The 17588-nt window shown below is 41.7% G+C and overlaps 2 protein-coding genes across 7 annotated transcripts in view; one reads left to right on the top strand and one right to left on the bottom strand.

The window, feature by feature from the left end:
• PDE6H (phosphodiesterase 6H) overlaps positions 1-17588 on the top strand; it is a 186012-nt gene that overhangs the window by 129754 nt on the left and 38670 nt on the right. The gene's annotated exons all lie outside the window — the stretch shown is intronic.
• On the bottom strand, positions 8-16389 carry ARHGDIB (Rho GDP dissociation inhibitor beta). 2 transcript variants are annotated; one of them, XM_017670066.3, is made up of 6 exons: positions 16330-16389; positions 7661-7844; positions 6923-7006; positions 4760-4836; positions 2441-2504; positions 8-704 (listed from the first exon to the last, which is right to left on the bottom strand). In XM_017670066.3, exons 2-6 carry the CDS (start codon positions 7836-7838, stop codon positions 505-507), a joined length of 603 nt encoding a protein of 200 aa, XP_017525555.1. In that variant the 5' UTR covers positions 7839-7844; positions 16330-16389; the 3' UTR covers positions 8-504. The 2 variants fall into 2 exon arrangements, with proteins under 2 accessions (XP_017525555.1, XP_017525562.1); XM_017670073.3 differs by lacking the exon at positions 16330-16389 and adding an exon at positions 15926-16258.

The raw sequence follows: 17588 nt of genomic DNA, 5'->3' as shown, positions 1-17588 counted from the left end.
GTCTCAGTCAGATCATACAACTGTTTTATTTTCTGTCTTATGCCATTTACAGTGTCTTCCAGAAAAGAACCCCAACTGGCAGGTAATGTGATTAGGGACTTTTGTTGAGCCAGCAGCAACCACGTAAGGATCCACAGGGGGGATGAACTACTGGAAGCCAAGGCCAAGGGACTCTGAGGGGCAGTTGACCCATTTCCTGGCCTCTCGTTGCTCAAATGGGAGTAAGAGAAAGAGTTATTAAATGATTGTGTTTTGAGGGAGAGAACTTTGAAGATCTGGCCATGAGGGGGGTCAGAAGGAGTAGGCAGGAGTAAAGCCTGGGTTTTAAGCATCTTATGCTAAGGACCACTTTGAGAGACAGTGCAGGATAAGATGCGTCAATAAGAGAACGTGGAGAGTATCGGAGCTGAGCCCCGGCTGCGAACAGGGAGGAGGGGCACGCTGGTGACAGGAACGAGAGCATCGCTCAGGCGGCCAGGGCAGGGGAGGGACGGGCAGAGGCACTCATTCTGTCCACTCCTTCCTAATGGACAGGTTCCACTCCCAGGTGAGGTGGTCGTGCTTGTCATCGTCGGTGAAGAAAGACTTATTGTGGTAAGTGCCTCGGGCCAGCATGCCCTTGGGGGCCTCCTCAGCGGGAGTCAGGAACTCATACTCCTCTGGCCGAGGCCCATAGCTGCCAACCATAAATGTTGCTTTATCCACTGAGAAGAAAGAGAAGTTCATTAGGGCAAGAGTCTGCTGGAGAAAAAACAAATACGCAAACTGGAGAGTTTGGAGCACAGTGTACGGCGATCAAAGCCAAGAGCAATAGTTTCCAAGCCTGGCTGAACATTAGATTTACCTGGGGCATCTTTCTTTTTTCTTTCTTTTCTTTTCATTTTTTTTACTGGAGTGCCTTTTAATTATACATCTTCCCTTGGCCAACTCTCAGAGATTATGGTTCAATAATCTGCTGTGGGTCCCAGGAATCCATGTTTTTAAAAAACATCACGTCTGATTCTGAATATCAGTAAAGTTGAGGAATCAGCGTACTAGATCAAGGGGATTAAGACTCTCTTTATGGAAATGTAGCTGATTATACCATTAAAAAAAACCCCAAATTAGTTGAAGAGCTGAGTTGTGGTCTCATAAGTCACATAAACATTTTGGGTTTCTGTTTCTTTTTATATATAATGAACTTCAAGGATCTTCTATCTACCAACTATCATATTGTGAATATGTCAGTTAAGGAGATTTCATTAACAGCTGTTGATCAGAATGAACAGAATTCATGGATGGAATAATAGGATGGAAAGGGAAAACCAATAATTTGGTTAAAAAAAAAGTGAAGAACTAGGGCACATGATGAAAATAGCCAAGCAAGGTTATCTATCTATGAATAACTGGGATATATATTAAGAATAGTAGGGGATTAGAAAGTATAAATAAAGGCAGATAGACAAGCAGACCATGTAGCTGGTAAGTGTCATGACTACGTTAGAAGGAGCAGCTATAGACAGGCCATCATCCTGTTGTCTAAGGGAGGCAACATAGTCTTTATGTCCAAGGGAAAAAAATAGACAACCGAAGTATTTTTCCATAAGACTAGATATAGGAAAGATCAATTAACATCTTTCAGATCAACAGCCTTCTGTGGGGTTTGAGTAATTGAGTGGCTTTCTGTGTCATTCAAGTTTATTAGATGATTTCTCCCTTATCCTTTGTTTATTAATTTGGTGGAATGGACCTGTGCATTACTGTTTCACATCTCGGGAGAAAGAGCCCCTCAGGTGAAAAGGAACTGCAAAAATGCTTCTATGCTTTCTACCTGTCATTTCTCACTGCCTATAGTAATGGAAGAAAATTGAAGACAATTTCCCAAAGCATATACAATCTGGCAAGAACAACTGAATATTAAGTAACGTTATCTTATTTGTTTCAATTCAGTAGTTTTTCTCAGTTCTAGAAAGAGTATTTATTTTCCTATTTTTCTTTGTTTAGCAAAGTAAATGCTTCCCCTGACACCCCTGCCCACATGCTTTTCCCAACTCCCATTCCCAAAAAACACAAGTACCAGTGGATAAGTCTTTCCTGTCTTGGCTTTCTCTGATACTCATGTTTTATACCTGTGAACAGCTTTTTTTAAAAAAATTTTTTCAGAGTATTTTTATTAAAACATATCTTGGTCACTCATCCCTTTTATGAGTAATAAAGTTGAATTCCAGGAGCTGAATGCTGAAAGTTAGTGTCTGACTGAGTCTAAGCGGGGTCTTTGAAGGTAAACCTTGCTGCTAATGTCTAGGTCAGAAGTATACACGTGCCCTTTCCTATAGTGTGTGTTGTCCATAGCTTTTATCAGATTCTTTAATGAGTCTATGACTAAAAATTGTTAATAGCCAGAAGCTTACATGTGAGTGAGGAGCAGAGTTTGGGTTAGTGTGAAGTGTGGGTCCCTTACCTTTCACCCCGGTCCGATAGGTGTGCTGAACATATTTCAAGCCTGACACAATATCCCTGTTCACCTGTAGGTGGGAAGAATCCAAGCAATTCAGATTAAAGAGGGTCTTTCATTTTTCCTAATATTTCATGCTTATCCTATCCAGCTGAAAATTCTCTGAGGGTGAAAGGATAGCAGATTTATTTCAGAATTAGTGTTACTGTTATCATTTAGCATGGTGGGAGGCAAAGACTGGAGTGAGGAGTCACAGACTCAACACCACCAAGCTAGTTTGAATCATCACATACTGTGATTTTTTGCTTTTAGGTGAGGTGGTACTTAATTAAAACATTGTCTCAATATTCTTCATTACATTTCTCCTTCCCCAATGGTCCAAAGAATGTTTTTGAACTCCCCCTCCCTGCTACTACTGGCCCGAAGACTGTGCTTATGAGAGGAACGATTATAGAGGTACCAATGGAAAGTATTATGTAAATATCTGAAAACCCTAACCTCAGAAATGATGTACCTAGCATATGAAAAACAAACAACAAGGAGAAAAGCTGTAATGGAAAATCAGGTCTAGCAGATGGTTGTGCCTGCAAAGTAATTGAGATTGGAGTCTAGAGATGAGGAGGTGAGCCACACAAAAACATCCTCCCCATGTATAAATAATGGGTGACATCCACTTGTGTCTGGCAATGATTTTTAGTTGTTTGCCATATTCAGACGTCATCTGAGATCCTGCCTCTTTCCCAAGCCTTTCAGAGAAAATCCACTCAAGTCGGATGAAAATATAGATAGCTCAAGCACTTTTTCCATGACTCATTTTACCTAGGACTGAACCCTGTTGTCTGTTAATTTTACACAGTGGTCAAGTCTAAACAAACAAAGTGCGTCATTAGCTGAAGGGTTTGGTTAATTGTCCACCAAAATGAAGAATTAAAGCATCTTCAAATAATTTTTTCCCCAACAATAATTATGGCTCCCTTTTTGTTTTGGACAGAATAAATAAACCAATCTATCAGTTAGTGATGAGGTTTTTCTCCCATTGGAGGCAATGCCAAACCGCTGAAGTGGATGGCACCTGAGAACCCCTTTCTGTGCCCTCCTCTTCTCCCCCACCTTAATGTGTCACCCTGAGCACCTCATGCCCCATGGCCTTCCCACCCACCCAGAGGCCCCCACTCCAGGCCTTCCCTTCTCTTCTAGTCACATCAAAATCTACCTGTCACCTTTCATTTGGCAAAAACTGGCTTACTAACTTGACAAATGAAGGCAGTAGCCTTAATCACTAAGAACTGGACAGATGCATAACCCATTCTAAGCATATTTGGATGTGATACCAAACTCTCAAGTGCTTCAGTAATAAATAATACTACAGGAAGCAAGCAAATGAGCTAAAGCTCAGTGCATATAATAGAGTAGGCGTCAACAAATATTTCCAGAATGAAATTATTTTGAGGCGTATTTGTATGTGGTGAAGAGCGAGGTCCGAGGACTCTGAATCACACCCTGAGGCCAGGGGAAAGAAAGCCCAGTGAGCAAATAGAAAGGGCAGGTGGGGTCTTCCTTGGTGCAGCCCAGGGCCTGGAAGATGTGACGAGTGGGAATCAGGAGCAACCAAGGCAAATATAAGCAACTGAGAGCAAACAGTGCATTTCTGACTGACGTGTTTTCAGTCAAAGGTTATTTTTCTCTTTGCTTTATTGCTCATTGGGAAGTGTGTCTACTCATTATATGTCCGTTTATCCCCTATTTAGTTCCGTCCATACCTGTTCACCTGTTCCTCAACTATAATTGTCATTTCCAATTACCCAGGACCGCACTCTGTTTATTTATGTAATTATTGAGCAATTAGAACTGAGGCTTTATCTGTTCTGTTTTCTTTTCCTATTAATTAATTCACTCATGCATCTACTTCTCAATAAATATTCACTCAATAGTGATCATTTACAAAATTTTGTGCGAAAATTTGGAAAGATGGGATATCTGCTCTCTCCCAGTCTCAAGGTCCTTAGGCTGCGTAGGGGAGAAGCGACACAAATGGGACAGCACAGAGCAGTGTGTGCCATGTGGATGGAGTACCAGGAGTTCCCAGAGAGTGGGACCCCATTGGCTTAGGTGATCGGTCAGGAGAGGACCCTGGCTGGGAAGAGGCATGAAACAAGGGTGGGTCTCAGCAGGTGGACGCTCAGAGTTGGGCGGAGAAAAGTCCAGACCCAGGGAGAAAAGAAACAAACAAAAACTATCCAGCATGATGATACAAGAAAAACCTTTCTTTCTCTTACTATTGGAAGGATTTAAACTTTACCAAAACATACAGGGCAAGATACTTACTTTGAAATGAATTTTGACTCTGTACTCAACACCTTCCTTTAACACAAAGGTTTCTTTCTTGAGGGCTTCAAGGTCCCCTGTAGAAGTGGATTTAGAAAACGCTTAGTCTCAGCAGAAGGAGATACAGAAGGAGATAAATGAAATTGAAGCTCTCGGGCCATTTGCCGGGCCCATCAGAGTAACATGGTCCATATGGCCTCAACAATTCAAAGAGCATTTGAGATTAGTTCCTGCACACACACACACAGCTTCAAGTGTTCATTTCAACCTGAAATCATACAGGTAGCTATGAAACACGGAAAAGCTATTTATCCCCCAGGTTTGACAACTCTAAAAATATACAAGATGTTACCAGTAATAAAAATAAGTCTTCTAATTGTCAATAATAAAAACAAGTGTTATCGATCATCTTAGAGGTAAGTCTGAATTATTTTTCTATTCTTCTTTCTCTTGAAGATCATATTATATATATGTAACTTAATGAAAAGATGTATAAAGAACATGTCCCTACTCCTCAAATAAAGAAATGTAAGAAAAATATTATATGGGAATATCAGCTATTTGTGTTTATAGATCTGGTAATATTTGTGGTATTTTCTAGCTTTAAAAAATTTACTCATTTTGGTTCCTTTTTCTAATTCTAAGTAATATTTACTTTTGTACTTAATTTTGCATATGTTTTCTTAATTCCATATTATTTTTCTTAAGGAAAGTCACTTAAGTTATAAAAGCTTCAGGGTCAGTAAAACCAGGATCTGCCCCTAATTCCCCTACCCTGGTTAGAGAGGGAATCATTCTCTGATCTTCTCCCAGTGCAGTCCTCTATAATTGTGTGTGTGTGTGTGTGCGTGTGTGTGTGTGCGTGCGTGTGTGTGTGTGTGTATTTTGCACATCTCTGTCCATGTGCTTCATTGTAGAGCTGATGCAAGTATACTGTGTATCTCTCTCTCTCTCTCTGTCTCTCTACTGGGATTCCCTTCAGTGGCCTTTTTGTGACAGAAGACCAAAGTTAGGTTTCCTGATGATGGGAAAGGGGCAGAGACTATGTCTTTCCCACAGTATCACCAGGGCCTTCTTAGATTTCCTTAGTGCTAATTCAGGCCCCATCTTGCAAACTGACAGTTGTACTTGGTAACACTACACAATTTTGCACAGGAAGAGGTCTGAGTCCTGGTGAGAGAGACAGAGAGTTTCTCTCCTGGAGAGACGTGGGAATGTGGGGGCAGTTGAATTTGTGTGTGTTCTCTAATGACTTCAGTTGAACCGGAAGTATGTCTACTCAGCCTGATTTCCTCCCTCTGACAAAAAAGCCCATATAAGGTAAAGGCTGGATGCTCCTGCATGAGCGGAACCACCTTGCTGCTCGGGAGCCCTGCTTTGCTGTCTCAACAAGTCCCTTTCTGAATCTGGTAGTAAGTTTCTTTTCTCATTTGAGACCTGCCCTTAATGCCCCGGCCTCCTCGCTCTGTGGCCCTTCCCTTGTTCCTCTCAGATGCCCTTTTCCCCGCAACACCCACCTTCCCTCCCCTGCCTATCTCCTCAAGATCTACATTTCAGGAAAGGTCTTGACCCTTGCTAGTAAGCTGAAGGAAAATAACCACATTGTAATTCGTACATCTTTAGTGGGGGAACTTTTTTATTTATCAAGAATCAGAGCTTTAGGCTAAAATTGTAAGTGTTTAACAGTGGAATTCCTAGCCTCCAGATCTTAGATTGCTTCTTGCCTTCAGGTAAGTTCTACAGCTGGTCTAAGTTCAATACTTTTCCTGATGTTTTAATTGTATAAGTGTTACAATTCCAGAAGCATACAGCTTACTTCTTATTATTTCAAGCAGCAGTGTTTTTACATGAATAGCTCTTTTCCTGCTATTGTGTGGAGAAAATTCTTGTAAAAAAATTCTCATAAAAATACTTGTAAATATGACAAGTAAACATCCAATACTTATGCCCACAACCTCCTCACTTCACGTAGAGAGCCAGAGGTCAGGTTTTTTATTAAGCATGGTGAATACTCTGAGAGCAATGGTGTGTGAGCCGGTCCCAGTGTACATGTGTCTGGGATTCACCTTGCTGCGGTCGTGTTTTACTGGGACAGAGACAGAGACCACGTTTTCCCAGTGGTAAGATTAGGCCCCTCCGAACAGAACAGACGTGTCCACTTACCAGTGAGGTCCATGGTGATCGGTCCTGGAGCACTCTCACACACCAGGGTGAGCCGGGTGACAGTGACATTGGGAGCAGATGGATCTGCAGGATTCAAAAGGGAATGTAGGTGCAGGGAAGAGATGCGTTTGCACAATTTCAAGTCGGGGAGAGAGAACAGAAAGAGTAAGGTGATAGTTCAATCTTAAGCAGAAATAAAAATGGAAGTGGCAGATTCGCCATATTTGGTCTTAATGGCCTTATAAATTATGGTGACGCTATTTCTCCTTCAGGCACTTGTAGGCCCATCTTCATTATCAACAGCAAACAAATCTTGAGTGGCTGTGGGTAAGTTACTCTGCTAGCTGGGCGCTGCTCAGGTGTATCTGCGGGCAATGTCTTATTCCACCGTTGTGTGTGTGTGGAAGACGTGGATGGTTGGTAAGGGAGGAGAAAGAGAAAAAGAAGGAGAGAACGTGGAGGAGAGAACAGAGAGCATACAATTCTAACTGGTAGTCTGGAATTCTTTCCAAATTCTATGTGTTTTTTTTTTTTGCCTATTTCAATGCTGACTTGGGCTTTACAGCCAAAGAGGACGTAGTTACATAGTCTGAAACTTTATGCAGCACACTGAGAGTATGCGTCATGCCCTTAATCCTGGAAGCGCTGGGTGTTCTCCTTTGCACCTGCTCCCAAGGAGGTGACATGTACATCTTATCTGGGACCCTCCACCTGCCCCCCATCCCCATGCACACACACCTGCTACCACGGGACCATCCCCCAGGAGCGTTTTCTTGTATTTAGCGAGACTTTCGTCATCTTTGTCCATCTCCTGCAGCTCTTTGAGGGACTTCTGTGGCGGAGGCTTGTAATTGAGCTTGCCGTCCAGATCCTCGTCATCCTCCTCCAGGTGTGGTTCTGGGGCCTTTTCAGTCATTTTGATCTGTTTCGTGGAGAGAGAGGGTGTTAGTCCATTAGCCCAAAGTCAGTGGATATGAAAACTGTTTGTGGGGCTGCCGTCAGCACCATCCTTGCCCTAATAGATGTCTGGAATTGTCAGTGATTTTCCAGGAGATTTTTCCCTAATTTGACCTTGTTAAATGTCATGAAATAAGAATATCATGTATTTCGTTTTTTGTGTTGCATCTGTGTGTCCTGAGATGAGTATTTCTTACTCACTGAATAAAACTGACGAGAATGACATAATTCATTTGTGAAAAATATACCACAAGTGAAACAACATACACATGCAGTCCCGAATAATGAGCAGATAGCCTGAGTTCAGGTAGTAATAGAAATTTTCACTGTCCTTTGAATCCAGCCACCCTTGCTAAGTGCTAAGGATCTCAGCACACACCATCCCAGTGATGGCGGTTTCAAGACACAGGCTGAGTACTTGCTTCTTTCCATTAATTGAATCTTTCCCTGAACTCCTGCAATACCTTGAAGGCAACTCAGGCGAAGGTATAGACCCCTACGACGCCCGTCGGACGTGCCTCCTGCACAACATTGGTTCCCACACAGCATTGCTCAAAACTCCTTGAGACCAGGTACGAGGTTCTGTGTTTCTCTTGAATATCCCATAATACTTGAATAGTTCAGGCTTTTTTGATAAATATCCATTATTTGATTTATTAGATATGTCTAAACACCCTCTCTTCTTTGGAAATGACACAAAATAGCAAAAGACCCTTTAAATTCCTCCAGACAAAATTATAAGTATGTCATCGGTACCCTTCCATGGACCTCCCCTTTCTGGATGGTCTTCCATTAGCTCCTCCCTCCCTCTCTGGGTTTTCAGTGATCTTATGTTCTGAGGTCTCATCTGAGCAGACCCTAGAGTCTGTCTTCTTTCATCACCATCTGCAAGTATTTGCTTTGTGTTAAAACATTGGGAAGATTTTTCATAAAATTATTCACACTTAAATGTTAATGACTGAATAATAGATTTAAAAATTATTCCTCTTAGGGCATGTATTGTCAGAGATTTTCAGAGCAGAAATGGACCTTAGAGGTGGTATATTCCAACCCCTCTTGTAATTATTGAGAAAGTTGAAACCCAGAGTTTGAGAGAATTGCCCAAATTCACGTGGCTGGAGGAGCTGCAGTGTTCTAATAAAGAGGAAGAATTCTGTACTGGAAGAATTTCAGGGCCTGTGGCTGGCAGCAATGGAGTTATTTGGGGAAACATGAAAGATATTTGGGCAAGGAGATAACTGCCTGCATTCCTTCAGTTCTACCTTGAGGATAGCTCTCTTCCCTGCCTGTGGGTAAAGGCTTCATTGCTCCTAAGTGACACAACTCTAACCCAATAACTAGCACATCTCATTCTGAGTGACTCTGCAAACCTCTATACAGCCCCCTGAGAGTGAAGCTATCTCTGGCCAAAATCAGTTGTGGTTTCGAATTTCAATGTCACTGTCATTGCCAACAGGAAGAAAAATAATTTGTAAGTGAAGTCAAACAAAAGCAACTTAAACAGAACAACAAAAAAAAAAAAAAAGAAAGAAAGAAAAAGAAATGAAAAAAAAAATCTCTTGGTTTATCAATCTTCCAGCAAATTAACAAGCCGAACACTACGAGTTTGATCAATCCTGAAACAGCGTTGCAATCCGCAGGTCCACTTCCTGTGCAGGAAGGAAACATGCAGGCCTGTTGCTATGGCAACTCTTGCCTCAGCTGAAGATACAGCACCACTCAAAGCTGAGTCTCTATAGAGGACAGCTCAACAAACATAGTGACTAACTCAGCTTGTGTTCCAAATAACATGCTGGGAAAGTGAATGAGCTGGTTAAAGAAACAATGAGGGATGCAATCAGTGGGGGTTGTAGGTCAAACTACCCTAGTGGGTAGTAGAAGGTCAACCATAAAGAGGCCAATGCAGAGCAATCCTGGTCAAGACTAATCAGATGAGGCAGTCTGTCCTCTGGTGACACCCAGGAGCTTGCGTACGTACTCTGGGTGGAGGTCACACAACAACCCTGTGGGTGGAGCATCAGGAGGGCTATCCACAGATGAGGGACCCTTGGCCCCATGGACAGGCCTTTCTGGCATAGATCACTTGTTTCTAACAAATCATCTGCTAAAAGTCTGCCCATCAGATGACATCAAACCCAGCCACTAACTAGCTTGGGGTGATTCCAATAACCTGTAGGGAATAGTCAAATCTCAATTTTGGAAGGAGAATGAGAAAGAGGAAGATTGAGAGAAAAAATATGGCCTAGGACAGGATTTGACAACCCCTAACTGTTTGATCATTGGGAAATCAATTTATCTGTTATCTAGATCTTGATCTTATTAGTAAATCCAAGACTTAATGTCAGTTCAGAATTTCCTTGATTCATTGGAAACAGGTACAATAATTGCTCCATAAAAATAAGACACAAATTTATTTAAAGATACTGAACAATAGAGGATAATGTGGGATTACCAAATGAAATTGCTATAGTCTAAATGAGAAAATTCAGGACCACATTAAGATATTCGGGTCTAATTATACAGCATAAGCAAGAGAGATGAGGCCAGATGACCCCCAAATCAGCTCACTGTGGAAAGCTGATTAGAAAATGGTGAAAATGTAATAATACAGCAAATAAAGGACTGATAAAGCGGTTCTCAAAGAAACCCCTCTAAAGCAAAAGTAAGGTCACAAATATTTGGCGAGCACCTAATATTTACAAGACACTGTGCACACAGTGAATTTTATACTCTCCAAGCTCGAGAAGGGGCTGGAGGATGGGAAGCCATCCATAAAAGGGCCAGTCACTTTGATGGATGATTCTTAGTCTTTTTGGGGATTGCAGTTGTCGATAAAAATCATGGCCTTTATAAAAGGAAAAAAAGGAATAAACCCATGAAATTGTGCATGCAATGCAGGGGTTCAGAGACATTACTGAAGTCCCAGATTAGGAAGGTGACCTTGAAATTGTGACTTCTTAGAAACATGAAGCAGAGAGCTGAGAGTTGAAGAGGAAGCTCGCTTCTTTCGCAGGCCTGGCCAGATCAAAGACACTGCTTAGCGTAAGGCTGAGTATCATGTCTATCAACCCAAAATGTTGGGTATGTAGAATCAGAAGGAGGTAACGTCTGTACCTGAGGGAGGCTGACTACAAAGCTCACAGAAGAGCCAGGTACACTGGGAGCTTCTCTTTAGGAGAAGAGTTCTATGGTTAATCTACTTGATTTTGGATAATTATCTCTTCATTGAACTAAGCCTCATTATGCATAAATTTCAGTTCTGGTTTCCTACTAATTAGCTGTGACTCTCTGAGCAAATGTTTCAACTACTGTGGATCTTACTTTCTTCATTTGGGGGTCTAGGGGTTAGAGCAGATTATCTCTTGGTGCTTTTTTCACTGAGGCCTCTACTGCATATTTCTCCTGACCTGCAGTCATGTGTCAGCTAGGTTGCATTCAGCTACCTTATTTCACTTGTGTATATAAGAGATTTTCTATCTGTTTTATTATTTAAAATTTACACAAATTCCCAAAAGATGCTGAATTTTTACTGCACAATTCATCCTTAGGGAACCTCAGATTCTCCCAAGCCTCAGCCAGCAGTGGTTTCCCCAACTGTGTGTCTGTGTGTGTGTATTTAACCACACTATCAGTTTTCTCTTTTTATCCATTTTATGGATATTGCTGAAGTGAGAAAAGGAATTTCCTGGAAATTCTATAAACTGCTTTCTATAGTCTCATTGTCTAAGAACAGCTGGTCTTATTATTGATGCTAATAATTATAATAGTTATTATACGAGTGCTAGATGAGGATAATCTCATTGAATCCTCCCCACAATAGTAAGGGTGGGCATCACCATCATTCTCTTCTACAAATCAGGCATCTAGAGCTCAGGTAAGGAACTTGTCCATGAAGACCTATTGTGTAAGGGGCAGAATTCGTATTTGAACCCAGGCTGTTTGACTTTAAGGCAACAGGCTCTGTTGCTTCAGTTGTCTTTATGAAGGAGTAACAATGAAATTATAGAACTCATTAGTCATCTTGGGAATCTACCCAGAGGGTGCTTTGCAAAACTCTGCAGGCTTTAACAAGGCAGGAACTGTCATATAAAGAGCATTCCAGTGCAACTCTGCCCGTGACGCCTTGTGCAAGTAGCTGAACCTCTCTGCGCTCCGGATCCATCCTTTGCAAAGTGAAATCATTGCATTAGGCGATCTCTGGGGACCCTTAATTCAGTGGCCCTAATGAGCCTTAATTTAAAGAGGACTGTAAAATGAGAAAGGGAAAGAGGAAGTGGAGGTGGGGTGGTAGAGAGTGTAGCCCATCAGCATAGAAAATTCTGGTTGGTTTTTTCTTGCCTTCCTCTGCAACTCACCCATTTTGAACAAAGTGAAAATTTGTTTTATCTGTTGGTTTCTTTGTCTGTTGCTTTTGACTTTGATTCCTTACACAGTAAATGTGAAATGGAGAATTAACAATTATATATTCAATGAAGTTAACGTGGACTCTGTCAGACCTCAAAGCACACATTTTTTTTTCATGTACTTACTACACCAGTTATCTCTATTTTCTGCTTCACGGATGTATTTTTACAGTGGACACATCATGTTTGCTCTTCAGTGAAATAAGGTCAAGCATTGGATATACTGAGGTGAACTTAATCTTCTCAGGCTCCATTAAAATGCCAAATTAAATTAGGGTGGTTCAGGAGTATGGCATAGCCAAAAGAGGTATTTTCATTTGCAAATTAACTCAAGTTTCCAAGACCTGGAACGTGAAATACTCTTAACAAGTTACACTAATCTCAAGATAGAGCACATTCATCTGTTTCATTAGTGCATTTCCAGGTAAGGTGAGGGCAAGAAAAGATGAAACTCCTGAGTTTAGATGAAACAAATCACCTGGTTAATTGAGAGAAAAAGGACCTACATGCCTACTGGAACATGGACTTTGAACATGGATTTAAAAGGTGGCTCTGTATTGACTTACAGGATCTACACAAGATATTAACTTACCACGCCCAAGATTTTCCACTAGTCATGTGGGAATAATAATAATCTGTTTACAAGGTTGAAGAGTTGGAGAAAACATATGAAGCGTTCTAGGACTATCCTAGCCAATAGGAGGTGACCAGTGCCTATCCCTTCTCTTCCTCTTCTCCCTTCCCTGCAAGCCGTTTTGTTGAAGAGAAGTAACTGACTGCCTAGGCACCACATGCTTTCCCCTGGGATCTGCAGTGTTGAAAACATCCCCTCCTTCCTCTTTAAAAATAGATTTTGTTTCTTTGAGGAATACAGAAGAGACATGGTGTTCTGGGAACTGCAAGGATTGTTTATGAACCGAATCAGTCTTAAAATGGAACTGTCACTATTATATGTCTTCTAAAAACTTCCATGGGAGCCATTTAATTTTAGATTTTATTTATTGCTTCCTTTCATAATTGAAGCCAGAGGGCCCTCTGTGAGTGTTAAGAAATGATAGCTGAACAGGCACAGCGCCTGGAGAGAATTCCCTCTGGCTCTGGAGCAAAATAGTGTGGAGACTTAATTCATGATCATGCACCTCCAAGTACAGGCCTGGATATTAGATACAAGAGGTAGAGATGAGAGAGGAAGAGAGAGAGATGTGGAAGTACTAGAAGCAGGCAGGGGATTTCCTTCAGAGAAGTGACTGTAATGAGAATCAGCATTCTCTGTCACCCTGCCATCTCTTCTCCCTGCTGACCAGGATATGTCCTACTTTCTCCAGATCTGGGGCTGCAGCTCTAGAGCAGATGATGGAGAGCTGGCCATCTCAGGAGCACAGCCGATATTTCAGAGCTGGTTAAGGATTTGCATCTGCGTGGTGATTTGGCACTTTCAGGGAGTCCAGGATTATCCCTCACCGCACTAGAGGTCATCTTTGTCCTGGAATCCTCCCCAAAGATTCAGTATTCCCTAGAAACATGGAGGGCTTGCTGCTTCTGGGGTTCCTCCGGGCTGCTGTCTACCAGCTCAGCCCCGTGAACATGTACGAAACTGCAAAGCTGGGTGAGAAGAATCAACCCAGTACTGAGAGGAGAGCCTTGTCATATACAATAAATATTAAAATTAATCCAGCGGAGGGAACAAATTACTAGAAGCAGAATTCTTTAGCATTTCCCTCGGGAGAGAAACGGTCGTCATTTCCTGCCCATGCATTCATAATGAACTTTTCTGAGCCATATTCATATGCAAAAGGAGAGAACTCAGTGAATCCATTAAGTTTTCTGAGTGTCTACTGTGTGAAGTCATGTGTAAAAAATAAGCATATGTATTTAAAATTATCCTGAAAGAAAACTGCACCAAGGGAGCCATTATTAGGCAAAAGAGTATGCTGAAACAACTCAATACATTCACAGAAGTTTTAAACTAAGCATGAAAAAGTAAAGACAATTTTTATGATCCTTTGTGCTTGGAATATTAGCCCCGTTAAGAAAGCTCAAGTGAATTTTTAACAGCTATGGCTGTGGAAACTGGAGTGTCACACAGCACAAAGCAATTCAATAAGGGGTTTGTATGGGTAAACTTTGTTGAAGTTTGGGGAACGACAGGCGACCCATCTCTGGGTTTGCCAGTGTGAATCTAATCCAGGATCCTGGGTACTGATAACCATGACCTAAGAACAAAGATACTCAGAACGTGGAATTAAAGAAAATTCCTCCTATGGGATATTTCCTACATGTCATCCTGAGGCTTTGAAACTGTTGTTTCTTTTTTGTCACTTCAGGTAAATTATTAACACTTCTGAGCCTTACTGTCTTCCCTGTGCCCTCTCAGGATTCAAATGTGAAAGTTTCTAACACCAGGCCTGGCACAGATGTGGCACTAAACAGATGGTGGCTCTTTTTCTCTGTCTCTTGCTGCTCCGCAGTCCTCCTCTCTTCCTGCCTGCTGGAGTCTATAACTGTGCTCCCAAGAACTGGCCCGGGCCCTCATCTTTCTGTCAGAATGACCACTGTGCTGAGCTTCCACTAGAAGCAGAACCGTGACGTTGCACGGAGCATACTTCCCTAGGGACGAACTCCTGCCCTCCCAGACAAGGGAGGGACCGTCCCAGTGCCGGGAAGCTGTCGGCCGGTTTTTGTTCAGCTGTGACAGATACTCCACATGTGCAGCATGAGTGGAGAATGAACTGTGCTCTCAGAATTCCACACCTCTCACGGAAGAGTAAGATGAGCTTGTTACTCTGCTCATGTCACGTTTGGATTTGGGAAGGTTATTTGCCTGTACGTTTAACAAAAGAAAGCAATGGCAAAGGTGAATGGTGCCTGCCTCTGACTGCACCCTCCCCCAGGCCCAGGCCAACACAGACCTCTTGGTATTCCTGCAGTGAGGGTCCAACAGGCTAACCCTGATTTCAGAGCTCTGGGTCCCTACGTGAAGGCGCGACTGTGGTCCTCCGTGTGAGAGCAGCCTGCCTTCCTCCACTTTGCAAGAAAGAACAATGAAGTGTTCATCAGACCGGTGCCACCATCACCTTAAGCCTAGAGCTTAATTACAGACTATGTTTATACAACCCACTGGCTGAGGTGTCCTTTTAAAGGGGAGAAAGTATTTCAGATCATGCCTAAGGCACTTCCAACGGCTGCCAAATCCAGACCTTGATATTTTGAAGGTCCACTAGCCATGTGTCCTAGCTGGGCCCATTTGGGTTTTTTCTAGAACCTGTCTCTTAATAAATTATCTGGCCTTCCGTGTTTGCTTTCAGTTATCTCAGATGTAAAGATATTCTTTGGCAGCCCCAGCTATCTTCTGCCCATATACCTGCAGGAATTCAATACACATTTTTTGTTAGTGGTAGAAATTCTGTGTGACTTATGAGTGTATAGCAATGTGTTGTACTCCGCTTCGCTCTCGATCAGCCATTGTATTCTAAGGGAGGATTTTTATTATGCGTTTCTCTTATAACTCCAGAAAATTCTTTAGCAGATAATAGTTTAATATTTGACAGCTTTAAGCCTTTTTTTTCTTTTCAACCAGTCTCTTTAGTCCTATTTAAAAACAGGAAATCACACATCTCCACCGCAGCACCAAACCACCACCTACCATATCAGTTTGGATCTACGGTCTTTTTTCTTCTGAGCTTGACCAGATGCTTGCTTCTACCTTGCAGGAAACCCCTTCAGGCACTCCGCAGTAGCTACATCCATGGTCCTTTTCCAGGACATTCAGGGTTCATCTCCTGGGCTGCTGTGCACATTCTCCCCTCCCTCACCGAGCTGTCTCCCCTGAGTCACTGCGACCATTCCTCTCCCTGACTTCCTCTTCTTTGCAGAGTCACTCTAGCAGCCTCCTTAGTACTTTGTTAGAATCATAAAGTTTGCTGTAAAGAGGAACTACCCCTCCAAGGAAAGAAAGAAACTGTAGAGTGCCATAGTCCACTTGAGAGACTTCCTACATTTCTCTGTGCCCACCTGTAGCCTCCCCAACCCCAGGGTGTTTCAACTTACATTCAGTGGTTCCCGTCTCTCTCTGGGGTGCCTCTGTCTCTCAACTCTGACTTCTGAGTACTGGCAGTTAGAACAGGAAGGAAGTTAGTGAGAAAAAAAAATGTTTCAAACCTACTAGAAGAGGAAACTCTGGGCTGTCTCAAATCCTGTTCCTTTGCATGCATATCTCTTGATCAGCTAACTCAGAGCTGCATTCTTGTCAATTAATGGCAAGGGAGCTTGACTGCCCATGAAATGGATATGCATGGGTGTTTATGAAAGGGTATCAGCGCCATGAATGACTGTGCGGATGTGTCTAAAAATCAAGTCATTTCAGTTCATGAGCTCATTGAGGCAAGTAGCCTAAAACCAGTAGCAATAAATTCATATAGGCTTTACTTTAGTTCACTAACTTCTGTTCCAATGTGGTCTCTACCAAGCTTCTTTATCAGACAGATATGTTGAATGTTTGCTAGCAGTGAATGCAGAGTGGTAAGAAATCATGAATGTTAACTGCATATACTTGACCCTAAATTAAAACATTTTTCCTCCAACAGATCTCTGGAGTTTTGTTGTTTATAATTTTAAAATGTCGCTTTGTGCTACAGCACAATCAAATGTTGTTTGTCGCAGTTTTCACTGATTTTTCTGTTTTTAAAAAAGTAAGCATTGCTTTTGATTAAATCTAGGAATGCAGATTACAAAAATATAGTAAAACTTTGGGAATTCATAGTCCTCTAACTCAGAATTCGTAAGAATTTAACAAGTGCTAAAATTGACTTTGCACCATATTTGAGGAAATGGTTTGTGAAGGAATTTAAATGGGAACAAGTTGCAGAGGACATATTTAACCATTTGAGGGAACAGTTTTTAAGCATTCAAGCCACACTCTATACATTTCCATAGCTGCTGCCAACAACGAAGGGTTATTTATACTAGTGTTTAAATATTCAGTATTTACATTGTTTTGATATGTTTAGGGCTCGCTAATGAAGCAAGTATATTTAGAGAAACTGACATTTATTTTGTTGTCATTTAATGTACTACATTTTGTTCACTTCATTTTGTAAATTGACATCACTGGGTGTATGCTTAGTCAATGGAAGTGAAAGTGCAGGAGAGAGTGGTCATTTAGTGGGAGAAAATAGATTAATCTAGAAAAACATAAAAAAACTATATAATTAAAATTAACAAAAGTTCTAAAACCGAATTTAAGCTATACATTTTGAAATGATACAGATGGATGATAGCCCTCGATATACAATACAGTATCTGAGTTA

Source organism: Manis javanica, chromosome 15 (genome assembly GCF_040802235.1).
Source record: "Manis javanica isolate MJ-LG chromosome 15, MJ_LKY, whole genome shotgun sequence".
Taxonomy (NCBI): domain Eukaryota; kingdom Metazoa; phylum Chordata; class Mammalia; order Pholidota; family Manidae; genus Manis; species Manis javanica.
Note: the sequence above shows the minus strand (reverse complement) of the source record. Positions and strands in the feature narration are given on the sequence as shown.

Bases quoted from the DNA above. Each gene is read 5' to 3' on its own strand.
- ARHGDIB (XM_017670073.3), bottom strand. The intron at 7,007-7,660 runs GTGTGTGTGCAT...TGAATCCTGCAG, and splicing joins GGATGGTCCCGTGGTAGCAG to ATCCATCTGCTCCCAATGTC. The intron at 4,837-6,922 runs GTAAGTGGACAC...CCACTTCTACAG, and splicing joins GATCACCATGGACCTCACTG to GGGACCTTGAAGCCCTCAAG.